Genomic DNA, 27529 nt, shown 5'->3' with positions numbered 1-27529 from the left:
CGTCTATGGCTGGTCACTCTAAGATAGAAACTTCATATCAGGAGGAGTTTCTGTGCTTAACATGATTCTCTGGGTGGAGTTTTCTTTCGTGCTTTCCAGTGTATTGGGTCTGTATGCGAGGAAACAGAAGCTTTCTTGCTAAATAATAAGTAGCTGTATATGCTGACTGGTTACAACATTGCAGGATGCATTGGGTGTAATTCTGAGGGACAATAATGCAAGAAGCAAACCATGCGGAGTCTTTGGCTCATTTGGATGGAGTGGAGAAGCAGTAGATGAGATAGAGCAGCGTCTTAAGGATGCTGGCTTCTCATTTTCTTTTCCAACAATTCGCTGCAAATTTAAGGCAAGTTCTGACACACTGGGTGAAGTGAAGGTTTGCAAAAGATAGTGTATAATGAGAGACTTGTTTGGGTGTTGGGGTGGGTGCATTGGGTCTAGTGGAAGATGCATGTGTGTGAATTAATGTCTTCCTTCTGTTAACTACCTTGACCATTTAAACAACAGCCCACAGAATCCATGCTACAAGTATGTGAAGAAAGCGGTACTGATTTAGCTCAATCTGTGAAGCGAACAAAGCTAAAAGCGCGAAGCAAGGCATCCCCCCAGTTTCTGACAGCCTCTGACGTTGAACAGGTGACAAATCACATTCAATTACCTCGTTCCATTTTGATTTCCATTTATGTTGATTTTGCAATCTCGAATCTCAGCGCCTCCAATGGCTGCTCATTTGCCAATCATGTAAGATAGCCTTGAACACCTAGAGGCTTTGCACCGAATAAGGTTCTAAGCTTAGCATTAACCTTAACGTATTCAACAACTCATCATATTTAGAAAGATACAATGGGTGCTAACCACATTTTCTTGGATTGAGTTGTTGGAGTGGAAAATTGCACAGCTGATCTCAGGTCGATGCATGGCTGGAAGGTGTTTTGGGTTATCCTGTATGTGGAAACACAGGAAGTTGAAGAGCCATATATAGGCTAGAGTGGTACCTTGTCATCTTCCCAAGCCCATGGTTTGGGGAGGGGTGGTGGGGCAGGAGATGGGAGCCAGGGGCGGCCACCACACCCTCCCATGGGTGCTACTGGTTTGCGGTCTCCTGTGTGCTGGTGTTGCTGTGGATGCATATGCTGACTGCTATAGGTTTCCCTACATCGTATTAGAGTGGGGTCTGAGATCCCCAGGCTGCTTCTCCTCCTGATCCATACCGCACGATTGGAGGGGTGTGTTGGAGTGGCAAATCATGCAGCTAATCTTGGGTTGATACAAGGTTTACTGGACAAACATGGGAAGTCGAAGAGCTATATATAGGCTAGAGTGGCACCTTGTCATAGTCATCTCCACCAAGCCCTCCCTTGGGGGTGCTGCCAGTTTGTGGTCTCTTCTGTGTGTTGGCATTGCTGTGGATGAATACGTCGGCTGTTGTAGACAACAGCAGCCTGCACACACCCCCCGCACCCCCCCCCCCACCCCCCCCGTGCCCCCCCACACACATTTTTTTTGGGGGGTAAAAACCAAGTCCTCTATTACCAAAAAACAATATACATGGGGAGGATGTACTTTAGGGAGAAGTCTTCCAAGGAAGAAAGCTAAAAACAGTGGAAGAAGACTTCAAACAGTGGGATGTCAATAGCCTTCAGCTGTCGATAGCCATGTAGGGACTGGCGAAGATTGGCACGAAAGAAAGCATAAGAATCCAGAGGAGGCTGTCGAATTCATGGAGAGTGTCTGCAAATGGCTGCGATTCAGGATTGTCAGTGTAAAGGACAAGCATCCGAATCTCCAATGAGCACTTTTCTCCTCTTTATATCTCTATGCTTGAAAGTTTGTTTTGGGTCCATAGCTGAGAGACTGTCCAGAAAAAACCCACACACACTTTTTTCTTAAAATAGTAAAAACCGGTTTTCTATTACCAAGGAACAATATGCATGGGGAGGATGTACTTCAAAGAGAAGTCATCCAAGGAAGAAAACTAAAAACAGTAGAAAAAGACTTCAAACTGTGGGATGTCAATAGCCTCCAGTTGTCGATAGTTATGTAGGGACTGGCAAAGATTGGCACGAAAGAAAGCATAAGAATCCTGAGAAAGCTGTTGAAACATAGAATGGTTCCTAGCCTTCGAAATAGTCTAGAGTGCCCAATATCTCATCCAAATGATGAAAATGTCAAATCTAGCCATGCAAGATGGTAGAACACCAAAAATCCAGAAGGGTTTTCCTCCTTTGAATGATGGAGAAGGTCCTCGAGGGTTGTGAGTTAGTGCTTGCAAGAAATTCTTGGACTATGTGCAATGCCAAAGAAGATGGGGAACGGACTCTGCATGTCGTCCACATCTACAACATCTAGCATCTCCATAAGAATAGGTGCTGTTTCAGAGTAACCTATTGTAGCACATTGTCAATCAAAAAGTAGTAGCGCGACCTGCTCTCCCTCCCCCCCCCCCTTCTTTTCTTGTCCGCCTCCCTCTCCGTTTAGTTTAGCACCGACCCCCCTCTCCCTTTTTTTTCCGCCCCTTTCCCTTCGCCGCCTTTCTCTTTTTTTCCTTTCTTTCTTTCTTTTTCTCTTTTATTTTTATTTTCTTTTTCTCCTTTTTTCCTTTTTTTTTTCTTCTTTCTTTCTTTCTTTCTTCTCCTTCTTCTTTTCTTCTCTTTTTTCCTTCTTTTCTTTCTCTTTTCTTTTCTTTTCTTTTCTTTCTTTCTTTTCTTTTCCTTTTCTTTCTACGCCCTCCGCCCCTCCCTTTCCTCTCTTCTCCCCCATCTCTAGCCTATCCTTGTTTCTCAGGCAGTGCCCTCAGGTTGTGGGTATTTCTTCATTATCTCGGCAAGTTTCGGCCTCTTCTCGTCTTCGCCCCCAGGAGGACTCCATGGTAGCCGCTCAGTCTCCCCCGACCGAGGTCGCGGTTACCTGCCTTTTGTTTTCCGAAGCGGACCTACAGCTTCTCACTACGACTGTCGCATCCCTAGAGGCCTCCACTCTGGTATGCAAGATTGTCGGTAGCCGCCCCGCACATGGCCAACTTAGAGATCTGCTTTAGGCTAGCCTCCTAGGTGCGCTAGCAAAGATCGCAGATATTCATCCTTTGGGACGCGGCTACTACCAGGTTGAGTTCGACTCACCAGCGGCTCTGAGCTTGTCATGCAGCTGAGCCCCATTGCAATGCGTACAACCCAGGCCTTCTTTGCACGGTGGTAGCATGGCTTCGACCTGGCATCTGACCCATTAGTTGGAGTTTTAGGCTTTGCCGTGACAGTCTGCTTTCGAGGACTCAGGAAGGAATACCTTCCTCTTCTCCCAGTGATTGGTGGTGCCATCGGGAGAGTGATGGAATCCCCTCCCACCGCTACCTCGGCCCTCGCACGAGCAGCGGGGATTCCATCTCTCCGCATTTGTATTGCCTCGCCGGATTCTATGCCTCGCAGGATATCTATTTCCAGTCTTTGGGGCAATCCCTTTATGCAGCGAGTGGAGTACCTCTGGCCAATGCTTTATCTGTAGACAGATGGGTCATGGCTAGAGTTTTCCGTCAGCGTCAGACTAGGCGACCGCCCCGGTGGTTCCCCCTCCTACTTCCCATTCAGATCCTCATCAGGGGGCCGAGGGAGGAGCAGGTTCCCAGGCCGCGGAGCACCAGGTTCCGACCATGGAGGACCCATCAGCCAGAGAGTGGCAAACGGTTGGCCCCCGCCCCGCTTGCCAGCCGAGCGCCAGAGTTGAGTGTCGCCGCCGTGGGCGCCAGGTTGGCAACATGTAGGAGGATTCGGATCTATCAGAGAACCGTTTCGAGCACTTATCACAGCACCCGCCCGCATACGGCGGGCCCCCTCTAGTCATGGAGAGGGTCCCCCCCCCACCCCCCCTCCCCCCCCCCGCCCGAGGTGGCGGCCGATTCCTTGTTGCGAATTCTCCTCTCGCCTTCAGTGCCCAGTGGGGCAGGTTGACCCCCTACAACCCACCCCCCGCGCCTCTCCAGAGCATTCCTGTCGGCCCCCTGCAGCCCTCGACCCGGAGAGGAGACAGTCAGCGAGTACCGTTCGTCGCCTGATTCATCGTTTCTCAAAGCTGGTGGAGATGACCATTGCGGCCTCACCACCGAGGGCTCTCCCAGTCGAGTCTTCAGGCGGGCCTCCCAGGATCTTGGGGTAGCCTGTGGATTATAGTTTCTTTTGGTGTCTTTCGACGGAAGAGACAGACAGGTTCGAGGAGACCGTAGCCCCTATTCAGGTATGTGGGTTCTTCCACCACTTTAGACCCTCTACGCCAGATAATGGCACGATAATGTTCTCTTTCCCCTTGAGCGCAGCCCCCAAGACAGAGTGGGATTCAGAGTCGGTGGCCGCTACCATACAGGACCAGGAAGTTGAGCTATCGCATCATCTGCCGGATCTCCGGATCACAGATGTTCTTACTCATCTATGGCCTTTGGCCAGGATGGAGCTTGGTGGATCAGCACACTGAGACCAGGGAGGGGAGATGGTGACCTCTAGCCTGGAGGTTCTTCTCTCTGTGTTCATGCATACCTCTCTCGTAGTACCTCTCCTCTCACCCATTCTTACGGATACCTCCATTGTGATCGATGGAGCACGGAGTATGCATACTCTCGCGCTCGGGCAAAGTGGCAGTAGATGGAGGGCAGGATCCACGCCCATTTGGCACGACTCTGCACCAGGTCAGATGGTGACTATTCCTCGTCTAAGCCCATGCCCAAGACTCTTCGAGTGGAGGGCAGTTCCGGTAGTTCCGCCTCACACAGTGATTGACATGATGATAGCACCATCTTACTGAGGGGTGTACCCGCCACTGCGGGAATATTCTAGCAGGCAAGAATCATACTTTTTGGTCTCCATCCTTTGGCCCTTCAGGGACGCAAGGAGGAGTGTGTCTCTCTGTCAGTGAGCAGCTTTTGCCGTCTGTGACAGGATCAGGAGTCATAGATGACATAAGAGGCATGTGCATGACTAGCCATCAAATCAACCCAAATAGTGGCAAAATCAGCATCCGTATATGATCAGGTAGAGATATCTTTTGGAGCATTGTCCGACAGGCCCTTCCCCAGGCTGATTTTTGGTGCATGGGTGGTGACTTCAACATGATAGAGGCAGCAGAGGACATACTTGGAGGTGGCACGATCACTGTCTCAGGGGTGTACTCTGCATGGGAGGAGATGATACTGATTCTTAGGGGACAAGACCCTTGGCATCTTCCAGAGTTTGGGCGCAGCCCTGAGAATCTTAGCTTTTCTCGATTAGATATAGGAGGAGCACTCGCCCCAACCTCTCTCGGTTGGACAGGTTTTATGTTGACGAGTGGGCTTGCAACCGTGGAGGCATGGTTGGTATTCTGGCAGGCACTACATTTTTAGATCATGCCCCAGTTATTCTGTCCCTAGAGGACCCATGGAGGCATGACAGACATGTGCGCTCTCGGATTCCAGACAGCCTCATTCAGGACCCCGAGATTTGTAGCTGGATTGAGCAGATATGGGCAGGTCTGGACTTTTCCTCGGGATCTGCAGCGTGCACTTTGGATGAGGGCCTTGGGGAGGTCAGTGTTTTCTTACAGGGGGCAGCCCAGAGGAGATTGGAGGGATTTTGGGAGCACGAGAGGAGTCTGAGGAGGAGCCTAGCCTCTTTACAACGTCTTCAGGAGAGTTCCCCGGACGGCCCGTGGATTGAGTGTCAGATCGCAGCTGCCTGCACGGAGATTCGGTCCATTGAGGAGAGGAGGGTGGAGTATAGATACCAAGCCAGGGCCTCATTCTGAAGTCAGGCCGATGACAGAGTTACTGGAGACTTCTTTGAGATAGTTGGCCCTCACAGGAGGAGAGACGGTATTCGCAGGCTATGTGGCCCAGGATGGAGTTATTGTTTCCGATCCCCCGCAGGTGAGAGCCATCGCCACTGATTTTTTTCGGTCTCTTCTCACTGGTGCCCCATTTTCCCCCCAGGTGATGGATGCGCGCGAGAGAGTCTGGAGACTAGATGGATCTTCACAGAGATGCGAGCCCATGGTTTTAGTCCTGCCTTTGAGGAATGATTCTCAGCCAGTCTACTTCGTGCTTGGGATCATCGCAGGCCAGCCCTTAGACAGATTGTTCCAGTGGCCTTAAAGGAGCAGCTTTGGCAGCCTTTGATCTGGAACCCCTTGATCCGTTTACCCATTGGCCACATGCTAGGGTCCCGACCGCACATATCCTGGAGTGCCTTGAGCATGGGACCAGCCAAGTCTCTTGGAGATTGTGTTGCACACAGGCAGTTACCACAGGAGGAGCAGGGGAGAGGCCTGACAAGGATCCGGGGTAGAGACAGGCTCAGCATCGACATTGATTCAGCTATTCCTCTGGAGTGGCTGACTCCTCTTTCAGAACTGACCCCCTCAATATGGCTAGGCATGTTCACCAGACACGATATTCTCGTGGCGGTCTATGGAGCAGATGAGGACAATTGTCTGCTCACTTTTTCTATTGGATTACATGGCAGATTAGAGAGATCAAAGCACCCCTTGGAGGATTTCAGAGGCTGCACCTTGCAGAGGGTGAGGGTGATTGGTTTTCAGGCACATGTATGGCACATAGATCCAGCACCGGCTAGTGGCTAGGGAGAGATTTTGGTGGTTATGGATTTGGGAGTGCCGACCTCTCATGTGGTTGTAGGGGGACCTTGGAGAGTGGACGTGGCATGATCCCCAAGATTGGGTGGAGACTTTGGATGCCCCTTTCTTTGCATATACAGCGAGGCTCGGCCGCAGGATCCAGATGTCGGAGATAGATGGCACACCGGCAACAACAGCACACTGGCAGTCTCAGGACCTATCACAGTGCTTCCTTTTAGATTTCTAGAAGAGGCTTTGGGACAGCTTTGGGCCGAGGAAGATCACTTTCTTCCTCTGGTTGACGGCACACAGGAGTCTGGCAGTGGGTACTTGGCTGGTAGTCAGGGGGTGGCCAGCAGCTTTCTCGAGGTGTGGCCACCCCCAGGAGTCTCAACGATGTTGCCTTTGGAAGGCTCAACAGATTTAGCAGCGGATTCTCCGCATCCTTGCTATGGACAGGCCATCGACCCGGATTATCACTTGGGGTACTGTCGCTTGGGCCACTGAGGCTAGAGTGGTCAGGACTTACGAGGAGGATGGGGAAGGCCATGCCCTTCAGGTCTCCCACCATCGTATTGCAGTAGTACCATTCACAGCTCCACCTACAGGTGTTTGGCATCCAGGCTCATGCCAGCGTTGGGAGATTTGCAATAGCATAGCAACCTGGCACATCTGGCGTGCTAGATGTAGCGAGGCCATCAAGGGTACCCACACTCCGCCGGCTGAGACCATATGGCTTGACATCATTCACACCCTCCGTGGTCAGTGGGGGAAGCTGCACGGAGGTTCTGACCGCATGCAGAAGCGGCGGGAAGCCTTCTTGAGACTTTGGAGGCTTGGCCCTTTCCTCACTGATAGAGGCGGTGACCCCATTTGGCACTACAGTCCACCTGTGTGGTTGTTTCCCCCCCCCCCTCCCCCTTTATGAGATAGCCTTCTCCTCATAGAGCAGCCAGCTAGAGGAGAAGCATCTCTCCCCCTTATAATCACTTGTTTCCCGCCCTTATATGAGGCGAGTTTGTACTTAGCCCTTTGTGGTTGTACTTAGCCCTTTGTGGCTGTTTTCTCTTTAACTAATTAAAGGATCTTTTTCCTGGGAAAAAAAAAGAATAGGCGTTGTTTGAGAGGCATCATACAACCCCAAATTGTTCGAAGTCTTTGTTTCCACCATTTAGTTGTCTTATGCAAACCCCATAGCATCAACATGAGGTTGAATCTAGGATGAAGGAAGCAACACTTTGTACACATTACTTGCCGAAAGCGCCTTCAATTGAAGAGTGCTGGTATAACCAACAAGTTGCCAATCATGAAGGTTGTCCTAATCATCCAAGGGTGGGATGGGTTCAAAAGGCCGCAACAACATAGTAATAGTTTTCCACACTTGCTTGTGATGCTAACCCAAGTTATGTTTTAAACAGGCTTGTGGGAAAGTCATCAAAAATCCATTATCCATGACAACATCCGCCACAATGGTAACTCCAATAGAGGCCAAAAAGCATGCCTTTCGTGGTTCCTATACTGCAAGTGGTCGAGGAAACACCAAAGACCGATGGATGCTTTCCAATTGAAAAGAATTCCTAGTTAGCACATCTCTTCCATGCTAGCGAACAGAAAACAGAGCTAATTTCTAATCACGAAGAAGAGAAGATGCATAAGGGCATCCTAGAATTTTTCCTTCAAATTTACTAATGACTGCTTCCTAGTGAGAAATGTGCCAATTGCCATAAGCTATAGTTTTGATAGAAGCACATATGCATGCAAGCATTATCGCCCATGGCTGCTGAAGTTGAAAGAAAGTGGGAATCATGGTGGATTTTCTTGCCAAAAGCTGATAATGCAAATTGAGTATATTTAATCTACCATGCATTTTAGGAGTGCAGACCAAAGATCGTCTCAAAAGACGTAGCGCTCTCATATGATGCTTGGTTTTCCACAGCAATTCCAAGGCATCAGACATTAAAGAATCAATATCAATCTTTCTCCAGATCAACAACGGCAAATAAAATTGCACATAGGCCATAATGATTGATTAAACAATTCTGAGACGCACATGTAAAGGCCATGTAGAAAGTTTCCAATATGCTAGCTTGGCCTTCAATTTGTCCAATATCGAAAGAATAGCATCTTGCATAGACATATGCCATGCTAGTGGATATCCTAGATGTGTAACCAGGTGGTCCGTCAGAATAATTTGCCATGACCATAGCAGTGCATGCCAGTCACAAGAAGTGAACGGAAGCAATTTGGACTTAGGAAAGTCGATATGAAGTCCAGTTGCTTTACCAGACAATTCCAATGTTTTCATGATGCACTTGAGCATTTTAGTTGCCAATTTATAGATAACTAGCATCAACGTGATTGGTCTCCAATCATCAAAGGATTGTCTCAATGCTTTTTTAGGTACCAAAGTCACAAGGCCTTCTTTCCACGACATATATCCTGTTTCCCATACAACATTAATCATCTTCAAAATCGGAAGTTTAAGCTCATCCTAGAAAGCAACAAAGAGTTAAACCATTAGACCATCCCAACTAGGTGACTTCCGACGTCCCATACCATATAGCGCATGTGTCAGCTCTTCCTCAGTGAAGGGGAGATCATGCCTCTAAGCTGATTCATTGTCAAAAATGGAGTGCACACAATTTAAGAAAAAATATTCGAGCATGAAGGACAGCAGAATCCACACAAGATGAACTCTGAAATATGTGCTGATAGTGATTGACACATTCAGTTGCAAGCTCGATTTTTGTGGATGTCCTTGTGGCATCAAATTTCTTAACACGCACTATTTTATGCTTCTGCCTATTAGCATGCAAGCTTTTGAAAATTTTTGCTTGGATGAGCAACCTTTATCTTTGAGTTGCTTACATCTCGATCTGATTCGCCATTTTTGTATCTTTCTTTGTTGATTCACAGAGACACATGCTTTGGCCTCACATAACATATTTGTTGATCTTGTGTAAGAGTTCGAAGATGGCTGAGTGACGTGAGTGATTGGATTTGTCTGTTAGCCATTTCTACTCTTTGCCTGGCATCTACAACATAATACCTACCATACTATCTGCATTCGTTGAACAAAATGAAACCAAGCAGTGTCAATATCATCTAATAAGTGAGCAGAAAGTGGAGAAATGGCTCATGTACTAAAGCTCTGAATGCATCATGCAAAAGATAGCTGTTATTTATGTGTAACAGTCTCTGATGATGTAGAGGAGGTTCCCATAAGGACGTGTGAAAATATCAAGTCAACCATAGTGGTGAATGATCAGAGAGTGTCAAGGCATAATCAACTTAAAGCTTGCATGAAAAGGAGTCATACTGTCGAGTATGTAACAAATACCGTTTGTCCAATCTAGCCCAATATTGAGTGAGAGCATTATGGCGATAAGTGAATCTTGGAGTTCCAGCCATGGTAGAAAGCCAAAGATTAGAGGCATCTATTTGCATAATGAAATTGTCCCAAGCCTGACGCTCAACATTTACCATATGAGAAAAGCCATATGTATTATCCTCCCTTTGTGGAAAGTTGTTAAAATCTCCACAAACAAAAGCATTTGACAACTAGGGATTGGAATTGAAGAAATTCCAAATTCTTTGCCGCTCATGGGAAGATTGATATACATACAGTGCTGCAAACTGAAAAATTTCACCCTGTAAAGTACATTGCACAATGATACATCGGCCCAATGAATCATTATATTCCAATGATGGCTCCAATTCATGTCGCGAAGGAAAAGCAACACCCGTGAGCTGTTTGCTTCCGGCATAGAAAATGTCATATCCAGCAAAATGGCCACACTGGCCACCATACTCATGCTGATTGTGTTCTTGCAAACAAACTATATCTAGTCTCATCGTATGTACATAATCCCATAAACATCTCCATTGATGAGGATTACAAATACCTTGTACATTATAGGTGACACACTTTTTATTGGAAGCATCTTATGTACATGACAGAGAAATGAGAGAATTTAACTCTCATCCATATGCGCAGATCCCCCCGGATTCCGTAATGCATTCCAAATAGCTTCAGCCCTCCGCCGGCCTCGCGCTGCCCTCGCCATCACCAGCCTTCGCCTGTTCCCTCTCCGCATCGCCCTGCTGACATAATCATAAATAATCAAAGTTTCCATGGTGTTGCCCCCAGCTCCCGCCTTCTCCTCTTCCACCCATTGATCCCCCACCTCATCCCTTCGTGGCCTGCGCCTCAGTGCAGCCCGCCCCCGTCTTCACCCGGCTCCTGCCCGCTTCCCCAGTCCTATTGAGCTCCTGCCCCGTCTCCTGTTTTGGCCCCCCCTTTCTGCCAGCCCTTCTTCCTCGCCTTTTCCCCTTCAATTGCAATACCCCAGTGCCCCCGCCCCCCCCCCCCCCCCCCCCAAAAAAAAAAAAAAAAAAAAACCAAACCCTATCCGGGCACCCTAGCCCTTTCCTCAGGTTTTCCGCTTTCAGGTTGTTCTCTCTTCGATAAGTGTCAGCATCTTCTGATCTTCGCACCTCCAGGAGGACTCCATGGCAGCCACTCTATCATCCCCAACTGTCCCTTGCCTTTTTTACTGCAAAGGACCTTGCGGAGGTTCTGATGGCACTCCCTAGGGACAAATGCACAAGAGAAGAAGGGCTTCCAGTTTCCTTATTTCTCCGACGTTGGGATCTCATGGAAGGTGGCTTCAAAGCTGCCTTCAATGAGATTATGATCACGGGAGCCATGCTAGAGAGGTTGTCAAAGGGATTGATCCATTTGATTCCCAAGGAGGGTGGTGACAGATTGGAGATACAGCAGTGGAGGCCCATCACCCTCCTAGGGACCACCTACAAAATTCTAGCCAAGGCCATCAGCTAGCGACTACAGCCTTTTTCTCCCTAATTTGATCCACAGTAGGCACACACGTTTCGTACAAGATCGGAGCATTCTGGACAACATCTTCACTTTTGGGAGGCAACCACTTCGGCTAGGTTGAGGCAACAGGATCTTATTGTTCTCCTTCTAGATTTTGAGAAAGCCTATGACCGGATAGACTCGGGCTTTTTGGAGGGGACAATGTGCCGGATGGGATTCCCTAAGAGTGGGTCCGAGGTGTTTCTCGGCTCTACTGAGCTTCACACAGCCACGTTCTCATTCAAGAAGCCATAGGTGAGAGATTTATGCTTTCTCGTTTAGTCCAGCAATGCTCTCCACTGGCACCTTATCTATTTTTGTTTGTTGCCGAGGCCATGCGTAGTTCTCTCTCTCTGCTCAGGAGACAAGGCTCTAGGGGCTGCATCTTCCCATTGGCGCGCACGAGGAGCTGCTTGATTCAGAGTTTGCTGGCATACCTTTCTAGAGATGAGGGGAACCTCCAGAGATTCACCAAGGCAATAGAGATCTTCTGTCGTGCATCTAAAGCGCATATCAATTGACACAAGTCGTGTGGATTCTAGGTTGGCTCATCACCCCCCCGACCTGGAGTCCAATTGTTGGGTAGGAGGGCAGCTAGCTTGCACACACACACATACACACACACACAACCTCAAGCACAGAGAAACGTGAGAGTGCTGGAAAAGATGTACTCAATAATGATATCAAATGAAAGTACAAGTGAGTACTAAAAAGCCTAGGGCTAAGTGCCCAACACACATAAGTGTGTTCACATGGGGAAAAAATTTGTGTCCAGTCTCACAGGGAAAAAGTGCCCGTGAGTAAGCTGGGTTCACACCTGAACTAGCCGGGAGTGGACATGACTAACAAACCCCCCTCAAGTGAATGGTGTGAACAGGTAGCAGTAGGGTGATAAAGCTGTGACTGCTGCCCTACACTATGCTCCACAGTAAGAGTGAACTGCAGTGCCAATGGGAAAAGCAAGCACTATATGACGGGGAAAAGGAGAATCCCCAATGTCATAGTGCTAATGCTAGAGCACAGTAGTACATAAACGCATCACCTGAAATGCATGGCAAAGATCATGTAGACATTAAATGCATCAAATCAAGAGGCATCGCATAATACCCCCCTGAAGGCAAGCATCCAAATGCCAAGCTGAACTGCATGTAATCCACATCAATGCTCTGTAGCTGCACTAGTGATAAGCATAAGAAGAGGTAGCAGATATACGCATGTGTAAAGGCAACAGGATCCAGAAGTCATGCGTGTGAGACATGCAATGTAAGCTGCAAGAGGGAAACTCATCAATGGAGGATCCGTTGAGGAAAAATCAGCAATGGTAGGGCTGATTAAAGTAAGAATTCAGCAATGGGAAAAGCTGAATATGGGGAGAAAAAGTGGGGGCTCGGGGCGGGCATCAGCCAATGCTATGAGAGGATGGGTAAACTCTCAGCGATGCCATGATCAGTGGCATGAATGGCAAGAGTAATGATGCATAATCCCACAATGAATAGTATACATGTGACATGTCAAAACCATGAGAGCAAGCCAACACTGGCCAAGTGTGTAAAAGGCACTCCCAGTAAACATCACATGTAAGAAAGTGACAATGTCAACACTGTAGAAACAATCCTGCTGCAAGGGAAAACAGCATAAAAGGTATCTCCAATAGACATCACATGAGAGAAAGCGTCTAGCATAGACCAGCATAAGAGTCAACAAGCATAAGTGACCATGAGGCATCACCAACTGCATGTGGGCAAGTAAAATCCCCCCCTGAAATGCATCTACCAGACAATGCATACCATGGAGTACAGACTATAGAGCATAGTCATCAAAAGCAACAGCATCAGAAGACATCTCTGCAGGTGATGAAGATGTAAGGGTCAAGGCTAATACATGTGTAGCCAAATTGGCCTGATCTGCACCTATGGAAGAAGATGCCAGCTTCTTTTTTTTCACTCTCAATACGCTTCCTGCATTCCTCTATGGTGTGCCGTGTTTTCATGCAATAATTACAGCGCTTTTTCTTTTTAGGCTTGTCCTTTGTCTTGGGAGGATCCGATGGGCTAGGTTTAGACCCAGATCTATTCCCACGAAAGGGAGCAGCCATTGCTGACTCAGCAGACATCATGTTGTTCCTGTTGGAACGAGATTGCTCTTCACTGAGCAAGAGAGTCACAAGGTTGTCAAAAGTAATCGCATTAGGTGCATTGCCAACCACCAACCGCAAAGTGGTGCCAAATGTCTGATAAGAGTCGGGCAAATTACGCAAAACTATCTGAACAAGATAGCCATCTATCAAGACCTTATCAATGTTAATGAGCTACTCTCGTAGGTCTTTCACATGCGTAAGGTACTGATCAATAGAGTCACCTTCAAGTATGCGGTCAGTCTCAAGCTTGCCCCGAAGGTAAGCTACACGAGTCTCATTGCGACCTGAATACGCCGCTGCCAAGGTATCCCAAGCACCCTTTGCAGTGGCGCAGGAACCATAGTTGTTTCTCGTACGCGTACGAACAGGTTCGTACGGTACGATACCGTACGAATTCGTACGGTATCGTACGGTACGATATGGCCGTTTATAGCCGTTTCGCTGCCGCCTGCGCCGTTTTGTAGCCGTTTGCTGGCCGTTTTTGGCTTCCTTTGTGGCCCATGTGTTTTCTTGGCCCATTGGACATGTTACATGCTTATAAAATGCCCACCCCCTAAGCTTCTCTCAAGGCTCTAGCCTCTCATTACTCAAGTGAGTCGTGACCATCAAGCCCCCCCCTCTCTTGAGTCTTGCTCAAGTGACCATCAAGCCCCTCTCTCTCTCTCTCTCTCTCTCTCTCTCTCTCTCTCTCAACTCTCAACTTTCAAGCCACTCTCTCCCCCATAGGCCCTCTCTCAAGCCTCTCTCTCTCTCAAGCCTTTAGGCTCTCTCTCTCAAGAGTCAAGACTCAAGCCTCACTCTCTCATTTTCTCAAGCCTCTCTCTCTCTCTCTCTCAACTCTTACATGGACAGAGATTACCAGACTCATCCGTCAGGATTTAGTTCAGCTGGACATTAGGAGGACATGGATACAGCCGACTGAGGAGCTGGGCACGAAGATGGCTTTCTACAGAGAGCATTTTCTTCAGCTCACAGCAGATGGTTTTGTGATCAGACCCAGTTACATGGATGTACACTTGTCTCATGTAGTACGATGTGCTATTGGTCAGATTCGCACATCCTCACACCAGCTTGAGATTGAGATTGGCCGATATAGAGGTATACCAGCTGAGGCCAGGATATGCCGAGTATGCCATAGGGAGCCAGAGACAGAGCTGCATTATATATGCCATTGTACTGCATACTATGAGATACGTGGTCGTTTCCACTATTTATTCAGAGAGGGTTTTGGACCACTTTCCAGAGTCATGGGGTACCAGGACCAGAGGTGTTTGGGATTGTTCTTGCTTGAGCTGCGCAGACATAGAGATAGCCTGCTTAGGCGCACAGAGAGCCAGACTCAGAGGCACATTACAGACTTCTTTAGTCCAGCCATCACTGCGCCAGATGGACCACAGCAGCAGCAAGACATGGATACCGCCCACACCAGGGGTACACTGATTGATCGTGCGATTGAGCTTGGGTGGTCCAGACGCCCACGACTACGGAGGAGGGCATCCCAGCATAGACGGAGGTTGCAGCGGCAGATTCGGATTATTCTTGCGAGGCATGCGGGACACCCAGTCAGGGTGCTAACCACAGAGGATATTGAGGAGATCCGCCAGTGTCCGATGCGGCACATATTATGAGATGGAGGTACCTCCATAGTGTACCTTCCAGTTCCAGTTTCATTTTCTAGGTGCCAGTAGTATCATCTTTGTTTTTCATTTTCTGGGTTTTTTTATCCAGACATTGTATCAGATCCACCATGATGTAACTTTTGGTCTCATAGGTCATTATGGCCTTTTGAAGACGTTAATATAACATTTCATTTCATTTCATTTTCTCTCTCTCTCTCTCTCTCTCTCTCTCAAGCCTATCCATCTCTTGAATCTTCTAACTTCTCTCTCTCTATTACAATGACAAGGGAGAAGAATGAAGCCTTCAATGTGCATGCTATCCATGTAGAGAAAGCCAATGGAAAGTCCAAGTCATATAGGTGGACTTGTAAGTATTGTGGCAAACAATACACGAGTGGAGTTACTAGGCTTCTCCAACATCTTGGAAAGGTGGGGGGGCAAGTTGCGCCATGCAAGGAAGTCCCCCTTGCTATATCCGATGAGATCTTCAACAAGATTAAGGGTGGATTGGGTGCTCACTATGATAGTGGTAGAAGCTCAAGGGCGGATGATGAGGTCATTTCCCCGCCTTGTGATACATCCTCCCCCGCCGCCTCCATCGGTGCCGCCTCCACCTCCTCAAAGAGACAAAGGCTTGAGTCTCCCATGAGGCAAGCCACTCTAGCCCAAGCCACCGGGGGTTCTCTTCTTCTCTATCACATCTCCGAGAGCGGCAATGGCTAGCGGATATAGAGATTGCATGCACCATTATTGAGTGCAATCTCTCATTCCATGTGCTCAAGGTAGATCAATGGAGGTCAATGGTGAAAGCCATTGCAAATGTGGGCCCATGTGAAGGATGGACTGGCGTCTCCTATCATGACATGCGCACGAAGAGGCTTGTGGATGAGAGGGAGAGAATCAATAGATCTCTCAATCCGGTGCGGGCGGCATGGTCCAAGTATGGGTGTAGCATCCTCTCCGACGGATGGAGTGACCGGAAGAAGAGAGGCATCATCAATATACTCGTCTCTTGCCCTCTTGGCACATACTTTATGCGGGGCGTGGATTCCGGAAAGGCGGGGAGGAAAACATCGGGTGCATTCATATATCGCCATATCAAGCAAGCCATCATGGAGGTGAGTTTCAACTTTCAAATTGCACTCAAGTCTTTAAAGTTTAGGCTTTAGTATATGTGATATGATCATATGTGGCTATATCATGACTCAAGTCTCATACCACATACGCTCATTGCATCCATTCATGTGCATTGTGACATGTAGGTTGGATCGAAGAACGTGGTGCAAGTCATCACCGACAACGCTTCAAATTGCCGTCGGATGGGGAAGTTGCTCGAGGAGGACTATCCCTCCATAGTATGGACGCCTTGTGCCTCCCATTGCATTGACTTGCTCATGGAGGATATGGCAAGTTAGTGTGGATGAAGGAAGTAATGACCGAAGCTATCTCTATTGTCACCTTCTTCACCACAAAGGTGAAGGTGCTTGCCATGTTCCGCGAACATAGCAAGTTGGAATTGAAGAAGCCTTCATCTACACGCTTCGCCTACATGTGGCTCCTCTTGGAGTGCCTCCACGATGTGAAATCCTCCCTTCGCCAAACAGTGGTCTCCACAATGTGGAATGAGTGGGATGAGCGAGAATCGGCGGAGGCCAAAGCCATGCAACGGCTTTGCCTAAAGGAGGAGTTTTGGCAGTCGGTCCGCACTATTGTCATTGCGGTCACGCCTTTCTATAGGGTATTGCAGATGACCGACATGGAGGGAGCCACCATGGGCCTTCTTGTTCACTTCATGAGAGAGGCCATAGCAGAGTTACGCGCTTCTCCTTCCATCGACGAGGAGAAGCGCGATGGTATGTTGTGTTGGAAATAAGTGCACACTAGGTGTACTATTTCTCTAGTCTAGTTTCAGTTGAGTCTTTGTGTCTTGAGTCTAGTGCCATGTGGTACCTCTACATTTATCCCATAAGTGAGTCTACTCAATCTTGTACTTCTCACCTATAAATTGTAGGTGTCACATCAATAATCAATCAATCTTGTGTCTTGTCTACACTCATCTCAAGGTAACTCTTTGTCTTTCATTTGTGTTCTTGTTTCATTTCTAGTTTGCTCTTGCTTTCATATTTCCTACATGGTATCAGAGCAGGTTTATCCTGGCTCCCCTCATCTTTGCCCCTGTTTCCTGTGAGCGACTGCCCCTCTTCTTGCTGCAGTCACTTGGTTCAGAACAGGCCGCCGCCTTTGCTGTTGGCCGCCGCTTAGCTGGGTGCTGCCCCTGCTCTTGGTAGTCGACCTGCTGCTGTAGCAGCCCAACAACTATCTGCCGCCACATTTTTGGGAGCTGCCTCACGTTTTTTTTTGTATCTCACTGTTTCTATATGCTCGCTTCTGTCCTCTAGTATTGCACATGCAGCTCGTCATATCAGTAAGCAACCCGCCGGCCTGAATTTTCTGTCCGCCCACTTTCTTGCTGTTCACCCTGTTCAGGCTCATACAGCCCGCTGTACTGTTCTCCTTTGGCTGCCTTCTTCATCGACTCAAGGGTGCGCATCATCTAGAAGAAGCTGCAGATCGACTTTCCTCCTAACGAGCTATTTGCTGCATTCAGTTCTGCCATCGCTTCCTCTTGAAGAGTCTACAAGGTACTGTGCATTGTCTCCTTCAGTTTGCTGGTCAGTCCTTTTCTTATCCTCATATCTGCAAACTGCTAGTTCCTCATGCTTCGATGGGCTGTCACATGCTATGGCCTTGACAAGTGGTGAGATAGCCGGCTTCTAAAAACAGTTTGGATCTCTTCTTTCATTCATTTCTGTAATCTTGTAAGGGAATAGACACTGCCCTTGCATTTTAGCAAGAGGTAAGACCTTCCCACATGGCCTCTTCTACTCATTCTCTCATGTCTATCGACAAATTCAATGGGTCCAACTTTCATACTTGGCAAATCAAAATCACGTTGTTCACCATGCTGCTCCCGAAGATTCCGACATTGAGCAAGTTATCACTTATGCTCCCACTGCCAAGAATGACAAAGCCTATGCTATCATCTTGCTCGGTCTTGGAGATGATTACATTCATCACATCTCCGACATACAGTCTGCTTCTCGAGCATGGATCACTTTGGATACCCTTTTTGGACCCCGCTCTAAAAACTCTAAGATTGCACTTATGATCTCATTCTTTGATCTATATATGCAGGAGGGAGCTACTATAGCCTCTCATGTCAATTATTTTCGCAGTCTTATGGTTCAGCTTGCATCAGTGAAGTCCCCCATCTCCGAAGATATTGCTATTGCTGTGCTTCTCAAAAGCTTACCTGACACCTATGCTACTCTTGTCACTACCTTCAAGTATCACAATAATCCTACTCTTGAAGGTATCATCAATGCTCTCCAAGAAGAGGAAAGAACAAAACAACAAAAGGTAACTGACACTGCATTTTTAGCAAAGAAAGGAGGTTCTAAGGTTAGAAAGTCTTGCACCCACTGTGGAAAAACTAATCATATGGAGAAGGACTGCTTCAAGGCTCATCCATGCACCATTTGTGGCCGTGATAATCACCGGGAGAAGGACTGCTACTCTAAAACCTCTACATCAACCCCTGCATCTACCTCAGCCCATGTTGCTGCAGCATCTCCATCAGCAGATCTTGCTGTTCATTCCTCACATGATGAGGAGTGGGCTTTCTGATTACTTCACCTTTCTTGTCTACCACTTTGACCACCGATGATGTAGGTCAAGGGGTTCTAGTGTCTTACTCATTATGCTTTTTGACCTCTCTCTTGTCCCTACCCAAGAGGCAGAGATTGCCCTTGAGGAGGGGATGTCTTCAAGGTCCATCTGTTTGTCTACAGTCAGGTCTACAGTCAGTCTTCTGTCTATCTAGTCTTGTCTGTCTGTCTATTTGTCTATCAATCTGACTGTGTCTTGTTTTAGATCCACTCTTGTCCCTACCCTTGTGGACCCATATGAGGATATCACTTGAGGAGGGGTGTCTCAGGATCTTTTGTCTCTCATGTCTTGTCTCTCAGTCTATCAGTCTTTATGTCTGTCTTCTAGTCTTGTCCATCTTGTCTTCTAGCTTGTCTCTCAATCCTTGTCTAGTCTCTCTGTCTTGGTCTTATCTTTTGTCATGTCATAGTCTTGTCTTTTGGTCTTCCTCCTAGTGTCCACTTAAGGAGGGTGTTGGAAATAAGTGCACACTAGGTGTACTATTTCTCTAGTCTAGTTTCAGTTGAGTCTTTGTGTCTTGAGTCTAGTGCCATGTGGTACCTCTACATTTATCCCATAAGTGAGTCTACTCAATCTTGTACTTCTCACCTATAAATTGTAGGTGTCACATCAATAATCAATCAATCGTGTGTCTTGTCTACACTCATCTCAAGGTAACTCTTTGTCTTTCATTTGTGTTCTTGTTTCATTTCTAGTTTGCTCTTGCTTTCATATTTCCTACATGTTGGCCATTGTGGAGAAGAGATGGAAGTGGATGCGAAGACCTATCCATGGTCTTGCCGCTTTATTGCATCCGGCTTACAAATCACCCACCCTCTTCACCAACGTGGAGCTACTTGAAGCCCGAGATGCTTACTTGCCCAAAGCATTGCCGGAGGATCGCCATGGGAAGTTCCTTGAGGAGCTCATAAGCTACAATGACCAAAGGGGAGGAGCCGCGTTTGCATCTACTACCTGTTGGAAGAGGGAATCCCTTGTGAAGCCCCTCTTTTGGTGGGAGACATTTGGGTATGCGCTCTCAAGCCTCCAAAAGGTGGCTTTGAGAATCCTAGCTCAGGATTGCTCTTCAAGTGCATGTGAGAGGAACTAGAGTTCCTACTCACTTGTACACACGAAGTTACATAATCGCTTGAGCACGCAACAGTTAGAGCGGCTAGTGTATTGCTGCGCTAACTTGCGCATGGTGCGCGCAATGCAAAAGATGGAATCGGCGAGACATGTATAAGTTACAACTTATAAGTTATAAGTTATAAGCATTCAAATTTCAAACTTCAATGTTTATTGAAATTTGGAACCAAATTCTAATACATTGCTTGTCACTTGATCATTGTACAATGTAGGTGAATGTGGATGCATTCAAGCTCACAGGGGGCACTCTTGAGAGTGTAAACAAAGTGCAGGATGAGGAGGAGGAGAGGATCTATGCAGAGATCTATCGAGAGCTCGAGTCGTTTGATGGACGACCTACTCGCACTCGTCGTGGGCGTGGAGGTAGTGGCAGAGGAGTGCAAGTAGGAAGCCGTGGATGCACGGTTCGTGGTGCTTCCAAGGACATAGTGCATACCTATGTGCGGCATGGATCGGGTAGCTCCACACTCGCTCTTGCAGATGAGGATGCTCCCTTTGGCTTCTCACATGAGCTTAGAGAGCCCGAGTTCGATGATGAGGGCAACCTTCTTAGCGATGGCGACTTCGGCGAGGCCAATGATGTGTCCTCTTCTCATGAGGATGATTTCAGCGAGAGCTCTGATAGTGATGTCTTTGTCTAGTCTCTCCTTGGGCCTTGGCTCTAGCCTCTCTTTTTGTACTCGCGCCTAGCGCGCATGATCGCCTGGCACCTCTATACTTTATGTACTTTTGTTTGTCACTTCAAACTTGTTTAGTTGTTTTTAATGATATTTTGGTTTGAAACAACTTCTCTAGACTCTACCCTTCCAAATTGAAAATGTCTATGTTTGTAGGTGTTCTTTAATTAAAAAAACCGTATTTTATCGTACAGTATCCCAAAATTTCATATCGTACCGAAAATTCCCGTACGGTATCGTACCATACGGTATCGTATTTTCGTACCGTGACAACTATGGCAGGAACGAATGTGTGGAATGATATGCCTGCGGCACGAGAGAGCAATCAATGCATGGGCATGAGCATCCCAAGTATGCTGCTACTGAGTAGGAGGAAGACGAGGAGGTGGACCTGCAGGATGGTGAGCGAAAATCACTTCACCGTCCGCTGGAGCAGGTGCAAGAGGACGCTCCTCAGTGCCATCCACATATAGCCATACATTCTTGGCAACCAAAACATGACGCATCAAATAAGCCCACATAGGGTAGTTATCCCCATTGAGCTTGTCCTCTTGAGATAGCATTCCAAAGAGGTCATTATTACTGTTGGCCATGATAACACAGCAAATCTATCACAAGTCACCACGAGTAGGCAATGCCCAGCAAAACCGTACGAATGCGGGAGATAAATAGCAGGATAATCAATGGATTGAAAGGAAACTCCTTCACCCTGAGAAATACATATGCATGTCCCAAATCTACAAGTGTACTGCACGATGATGCAAATCTGTCAAAGTGTCCACAATGGCATACATATACTGCAATAAACCACAAATGTATACATGTGCCGTGAAAAACACAATCAGCTGACACCTGTAAGAGCTACAAGTGCTCAAATCCTGTCAAAATCAAAGGTAAATGGGTCGAATGCTGCAAAAATGGACTCAATGTAGAAAAGCCCCAATTTTTAGGCAACCAAGTAGACTAAATCTCAACCGGATCTGCACCTGTAAATTTGCTAAAGCGATTGTCACCTGTACCAAATGTTGTAATGCCCCAAAAAATTGGGAGAAATGCCTCAATGCCAAGTAAATGTGCCTGTAACACCCACTAAATTGGGGGAAATGCCTCAATGCCAAGTAAATGTACCTGTAACACCCAAAATTGCCTGCAAATAGTGCCAATTTCTGCAAAATCCCCAAATTTCTAGTGCAATTATGCACCAAATCTGCTGAAATCAATGCCAATGTGTGCCAATGTTGCAATTGCAGGCTCAATGGTGAAAAGCCCCAAATTTCAACAGGCAAAATGTGCAATTTCAGGTCAAAAACTTGCAAATTTCACAAACTTTGCAGATTTGAGATTTGGAGTTGCTTTGGGCAGATCTGAGATGCAGGTACTGTACAGGGCGGCGAGTTGTAAGGCGGCGCACAGATTTGACAGATCTGAGGCGGTACAGGGCGCAGGTACAGTCGTACGGTAGCGCAAATCTGTCACAGGCGGCGGCGGTGGAGGGGCGACGGGCGGAGTACGATGCGCAGGGCAGATCTGAAGATGATGACGGCTGCGAACACAGATCTGAGCGACGCGGCATAGATCTGAGGCAGGGCGGCGTAGCGTCGTACGGCGGCGCATGCGAAGGCGTCGACGGCGGGCAGGCGGCGACGACGACGACGGCTGCGAGGGCGACAATAGAGGCGGCGGCGCTGCGCACAGATCTGACAGGTGGCATCATACAGCAATGGTGGTATAGGCGGCGTCGTACAACAGCAGGTCGTGAGCAGCGTACAGAAATGTGCAGGTCACCAACAGCAAGGGAGAGAAAACATGACTTTTATTTTTATTTTTAATTTTTTTTAAGAGTGTGGCGTGTATGCACAATAGGCTAAAGCTGAAGACTGAAGGGGAGCAGGGGGTAAACCCTAACCCTAATGTTGGGGGGCAACAGGGTGTAACCCTAACCCTAACCCTAACCAAGCTCTAATACCAATGTTGGGTAGGAGGGCAGCTAGCTTGCGCTCACACACACACAACCTCATGCAAAGAGAAACGTGAGAGTGCTGTAAAAGATGTACTCAATAATGATATCAAATGAAAGTACAAGTGAGTACTAAAAAGCCTAGGGCTAAGTGCCCAACACACATAAGTGTGTTCACACAGGAAAAAAACCTGTGTCCAGTCACAGGGAAAAAGTTCCCGTGAGTAAGCTCGGTTCACACCTAAACTAGCCGGGAGTGGACATGACCAACACCAATTGAGGCTTTTCAGTGGATCCCAAGTGGCACTCGGATTCGTTACCTGGGATGCCATGTGGGTATGGGGAGTGGACATGGCATGATCCATATGACAGTAAGGAGACTCCTAGTAGCCCCTTCTTTGCTTACACTGCATGCCTGAGCCATATGATTCAGATGCCAAATGTTGAGGGCACACCAGCAACAGTAGAACACTGGTAGTCTCAGGGCCTCCCTCCTTAGTTTCTCTCAGATTTCTAGAAGAGGCTATGGGAAAGTTTTTGGCCGCGAAAGATCACTCTCTTTATGTTGTAGCTAGCACATCGGAGCCTCACGGTTGGCACTTGACTGGCCACACGAGGTAGGCCAGCAGACTGTTCAAGGTGTGCCATTCACAGGAGTCCCGGCGTCATTGTCTTTGGGATTGCCCAAAGGTTCAACAGGTTTAGTAGTGGATTCTCCGCATCTTCACTATGGACACTATGGACCGCCTCCCCCACAGTACATGGGGCACAATTGCTTGGGCCACTAAGGTTGACACCATCTGGCATATGAGGAGAGGGAAGATTTGCCCTTCAAGTCTCTCACCTTTCTATTTCTGCAGTGCCAGTGCGAGCTCTATCCATTGGTCATTGGAGTCCAGGTTCTAGCCAAAGATGGGAGATTTGCAACAATATTGTTGCATGGCTCATCTCAAGAGCTTGATGCAGCAAGGCCATCGAGGGCACCCTCACCCTTGATGTGCCATGAAGCAGTATTGATGCATGGCACATCTTAAGAGCTCGATGTAGCAAGCACCCTCACCCTGCCAATCGAGTCCATCCGGAGCATCTGGCTTGATATCATTCATACCCTCCATGGATAGTGGGAGAAGCTTCAGGGTGGCTCTAACCACATGTAGAAGGGCCGTGAGGCCTTCGTAAGGATTTGGCATCATGGTCCCTTTCTCACTAACAGTGGTGGTGAGCACACTTGGCACTATAGACCACTTGTGTCTCTCCCCCCCATTTTTTTTTATTTTTTTTTTGTATGAGATAGCCTTCTCCCCATAGAGCGAACAACTGGAGGAGAAGAGCATCCTCCTCTTTTTTATGTTTCTTGACTCTCGCTTGCCTATGTGGAGCCGAGTTTGTACTTAGCTATTATGGTTGTTTTGCTTGAGTTAGCCTCTTCTGACTGACCATCTGTCTGTGGATGAAATGATGATGAAAACTTGAGAGTTGTCAAACAACCCTCTCCAGAACAAACTCGTCATCCGTGGATCACGGTCACTAATGATAGACGTAGGCAAGCCATGATACTTGAAGATGTTCGCCATGAACAACTTCACCATATGATCCACTTTGATCGTCTTACGCACGGGAATGAAATGAGCCTGCTTACTGAACCTGCATATGATAGTCCAGATGCCATCATTTCCCGTTTGTGTCCGTGGAAGATCAAATATAAAATCCATGGCAATGCTCTCCCAAGGTCTATCTAGAATAGGTAAAGGCTGTAATAACCTTGGTGTCTTCTGACGGTCAAACTTTACCTTCTGACATACGATGCATTGCCTCACAAAGGCATCAACATCTTTTCTCAAGGTTGGCCAATAAAAGAAAGTCTCCACTGCTTTGACCGTGGCGTCAATACCTCTACGACCTGCATACGGTGGAGCATGACTTTCAATCATAACCTTGAGTCGCAATGGCCTGGTAACACACAGTCTGCCATGCATCAATAAAAACCCATCTCTGAGAGTATAGTGCTCATGCCGCTGACCCTCAGACATCTGATCATACAACCTTTCAAAGTCCTCATCATGGGCATACTGCTCTTTCATTTCATCAAGCTCATGATGATAAGCAAGTGAAACTGCAGAGACTTGTGGCTTGCGTGACAAAGCATCTGCCACTACATAGTAGAAGGATCTCTTTCTCGGAAAAGAAAAAAAACCATTGCAGATTTTTGTAAGAGAGTATGTGTGTGTGTGTCTCCTCGACCTACTGAAGATGGAAATCATTTCATGATTCTCTCGGATACAACAAGACCTATTGTTCCATCGGTCTCTATTGGAATAAAATATACTGATGATAGACAACTTGGGATTGGCCGTCAGAACTATGAGCTTATTTGGGGCACTTTTGCTGGTGCATGCTTTAAATGTAAATAGTTTGGGCATATCTCCATTAAATGTCCTACTGTCATTCATAAACTACCAGCTATGGCCCGGCCTCTGATGGCATCAGCTTCACCTTCTAACTCTCCAACAAATGCCATTCTTGTGTCACCCTCTGTTACTTTGCCTAAGCAACAAGAAAAAACTCAAAAGCTCTTTGCCTGTGGTTAATAAGCAAGCTTCCACCAGTAAGGCTATGCCATCTACCAAGTCTAAAGGGAAAAGTATAATGGATCAAGATGGTTTTATTGCCCCGGAAAAGACTTTCAAGGCACCTTCATACAAAACCTGTAATTGGACCCAGACTCCAGAGAATGTAGCTCATAATGTGGATTCCTTGGCAGCTTATGTTCTCAATGCAAAAGCGAATCTTGCTGCTGATGCGGTCTCACGTAATTGGGTTCAAGTTTTCACTTGACGTACTTTGCTCTTTGACAAGCAAGGGCAGCCCGAGGTGGAGGGCGATGGCACGAGGGCAGGGCAGCATGAGGTGGAGGGCGATGGCTGAGGGCAGGGCAAGGTTAGCGTGAGGGCAGGGCAAGGTTGGCGTGAGGTCAGGTGCGCAGACGGGAATCTGCAATGGTTGTGTTTCAATGAAGTCTGGTTCCGGGTCAAAGAAGAGACAATTGCAGAATAATTGTGTTAGTGCCTGTAAAGGTTTATTTTAGTGTGCATGGATGAGTTACATGGTCTTCTGGAGTTTAAAATTGAAGAATTCTTTTGTCTTATCCTGGCAGGCAGTAGGTAGAGTGATTGGCTCTCTCTGTGTTGTATCGGCCAAGGAAGGTGATGCAGAGAGTGCAATGGTGGCCTCGTGGGTCAGCCAAGCGAGTTTTGTACCTCCGGGGTTGACAATTGCAGTATGTATACTAAATCAAGCTTTCCAAAACTACTCTAAGGGGTAGATATGAGGTATTTCTGGACAAAAGATTCTGTTCCTGCATTTGAATGAGTCTGTATTTTCATCCTTGAAGGTGGGACATTGCAGGTAGCAAAAGACCGGGCTGTGGAGAGCCTCCTTCTTCCAGGTGGAAAATTTGTTTTAAATGTACTTGGTCAAGGAAAAGTTGCTGCAATCACTAAACAGCTTTTGAAGCCATTTAAGCCTGGGGAGCCTCGCTTCGAGGGATTAAATACCAAGGAAGCAAGCAATGGTGGACGGATCCTTTTGGATGCAGTAAACTTGAATCTATCCTATCCAATCTTAACACACACTATTCTCTCATTCAAAACACAGAGTGTTAACATGGGTTGTGATAATATAAATATAGCTTGCCTAAAGGAAGGATTTCTTCACTTGCTAACACAGATATCCTGGATGGAATGCACGATAAAGAGTCGGATGGACACAGGAGACCATTGGGTATTGTATGCAACTGTTGACGATGCCGAATTACAGGTGCCAAGTTGACTCGAAAGTAGAACTTGAGCACTGTATTTAAAGTAATATTTAAAGTGATATGAGTTTGTGCATCTCATGATTGATCTTTTTATCTCCATGTAGGATGACAAAGCACTCAGTGCAATTCACTACCGAAAGACGGGTGCACGCTACTGATGCTGCAAAATTCTCATCAAAGGTATATAGTTCTTTCCTCATCAACTGTGGACAAGGTGCTCGGTTGGGACCTCCCATCAGATGCTGCCTCCTGCTTTTCAAAAGCAAAGGATGGCCGTGTCGAATAGCTGTTTATTCTATGATAGATGTAAGGCATGTTTTGTATCTTGTGTATACTAAGATCAGGCAAATATAAGTTCCCATTACAAACAAAGACACTCAAATTGGATATCCATTAAACTTTTGTTCAAATTGATGATCTTACTACATATATATATATATATATATATATATATATATATATATATATATAAGTGAATTTGATCAACACTGTACATGGATTTTATTTGAAATTAACGGTGAAAATCAACAGTGAAAAAATTCCTCCATAAACAATGTTTTATGCAGAACGACCGGTCCTCCACTGGCAATAATAAATGGAGTGTTAACAGTGGCTTTTTTTAGTTGCGAATCGCAAGATGTTTCTCATTTTTTAAACCAACCAACCTTAGGGGCTCATGCCTTGATCACTTTTGAAGCTGTGAAGTCCAAATCAAGCAGTGTGCTTTCAAAACAAGGATTGGTACAGGTTATGCATCTTTTGAATGTTGTACACCTGAGATATCGTTAACCATATTTACATGGCCCTCTGATGATCCCCTATCACACTCTGAATCTCTTTCAATCTTTCTTTGAGCATCCAAAAGCTTGAGACTTAGTAACATTCCTATTGTAATCAGATACCCATGGTAAGAAGTAGAAAGAGCCTCCCAAATGTGTGTTCCTATTTTCCATAGAAAGAAAGAAAAAAAGATACATTAATGTCTGCACCAGGCT

The 27529-nt window shown here is 46.9% G+C and overlaps 1 protein-coding gene across 1 annotated transcript in view; it reads left to right on the top strand.

Moving 5' to 3' along the window:
* Window positions 1-27085, top strand: part of LOC147639753 (uncharacterized) — a 175948-nt gene extending 148863 nt beyond the window's left edge. Inside the window, exons 12-17 of the mRNA XM_086773555.1 lie at window positions 185-346; window positions 508-636; window positions 25872-25994; window positions 26123-26311; window positions 26444-26533; window positions 26639-27085. Of these exons, the coding sequence (XP_086629681.1) occupies window positions 185-346; window positions 508-636; window positions 25872-25994; window positions 26123-26311; window positions 26444-26533; window positions 26639-26692 (747 nt within the window). The 3' untranslated portion in view covers window positions 26693-27085. The remainder of the gene's footprint in view (window positions 1-184; window positions 347-507; window positions 637-25871; window positions 25995-26122; window positions 26312-26443; window positions 26534-26638) is intronic.
* Window positions 27086-27529: the final 444 nt, after the last annotated feature.

Source organism: Cibotium barometz, chromosome 3 (genome assembly GCF_041138505.1).
Source record: "Cibotium barometz isolate CiBa-2024 chromosome 3, ASM4113850v1, whole genome shotgun sequence".
Classification (NCBI taxonomy): domain Eukaryota; kingdom Viridiplantae; phylum Streptophyta; class Polypodiopsida; order Cyatheales; family Cibotiaceae; genus Cibotium; species Cibotium barometz.
This window is presented reverse-complemented; position numbering and strand designations above follow the sequence as displayed.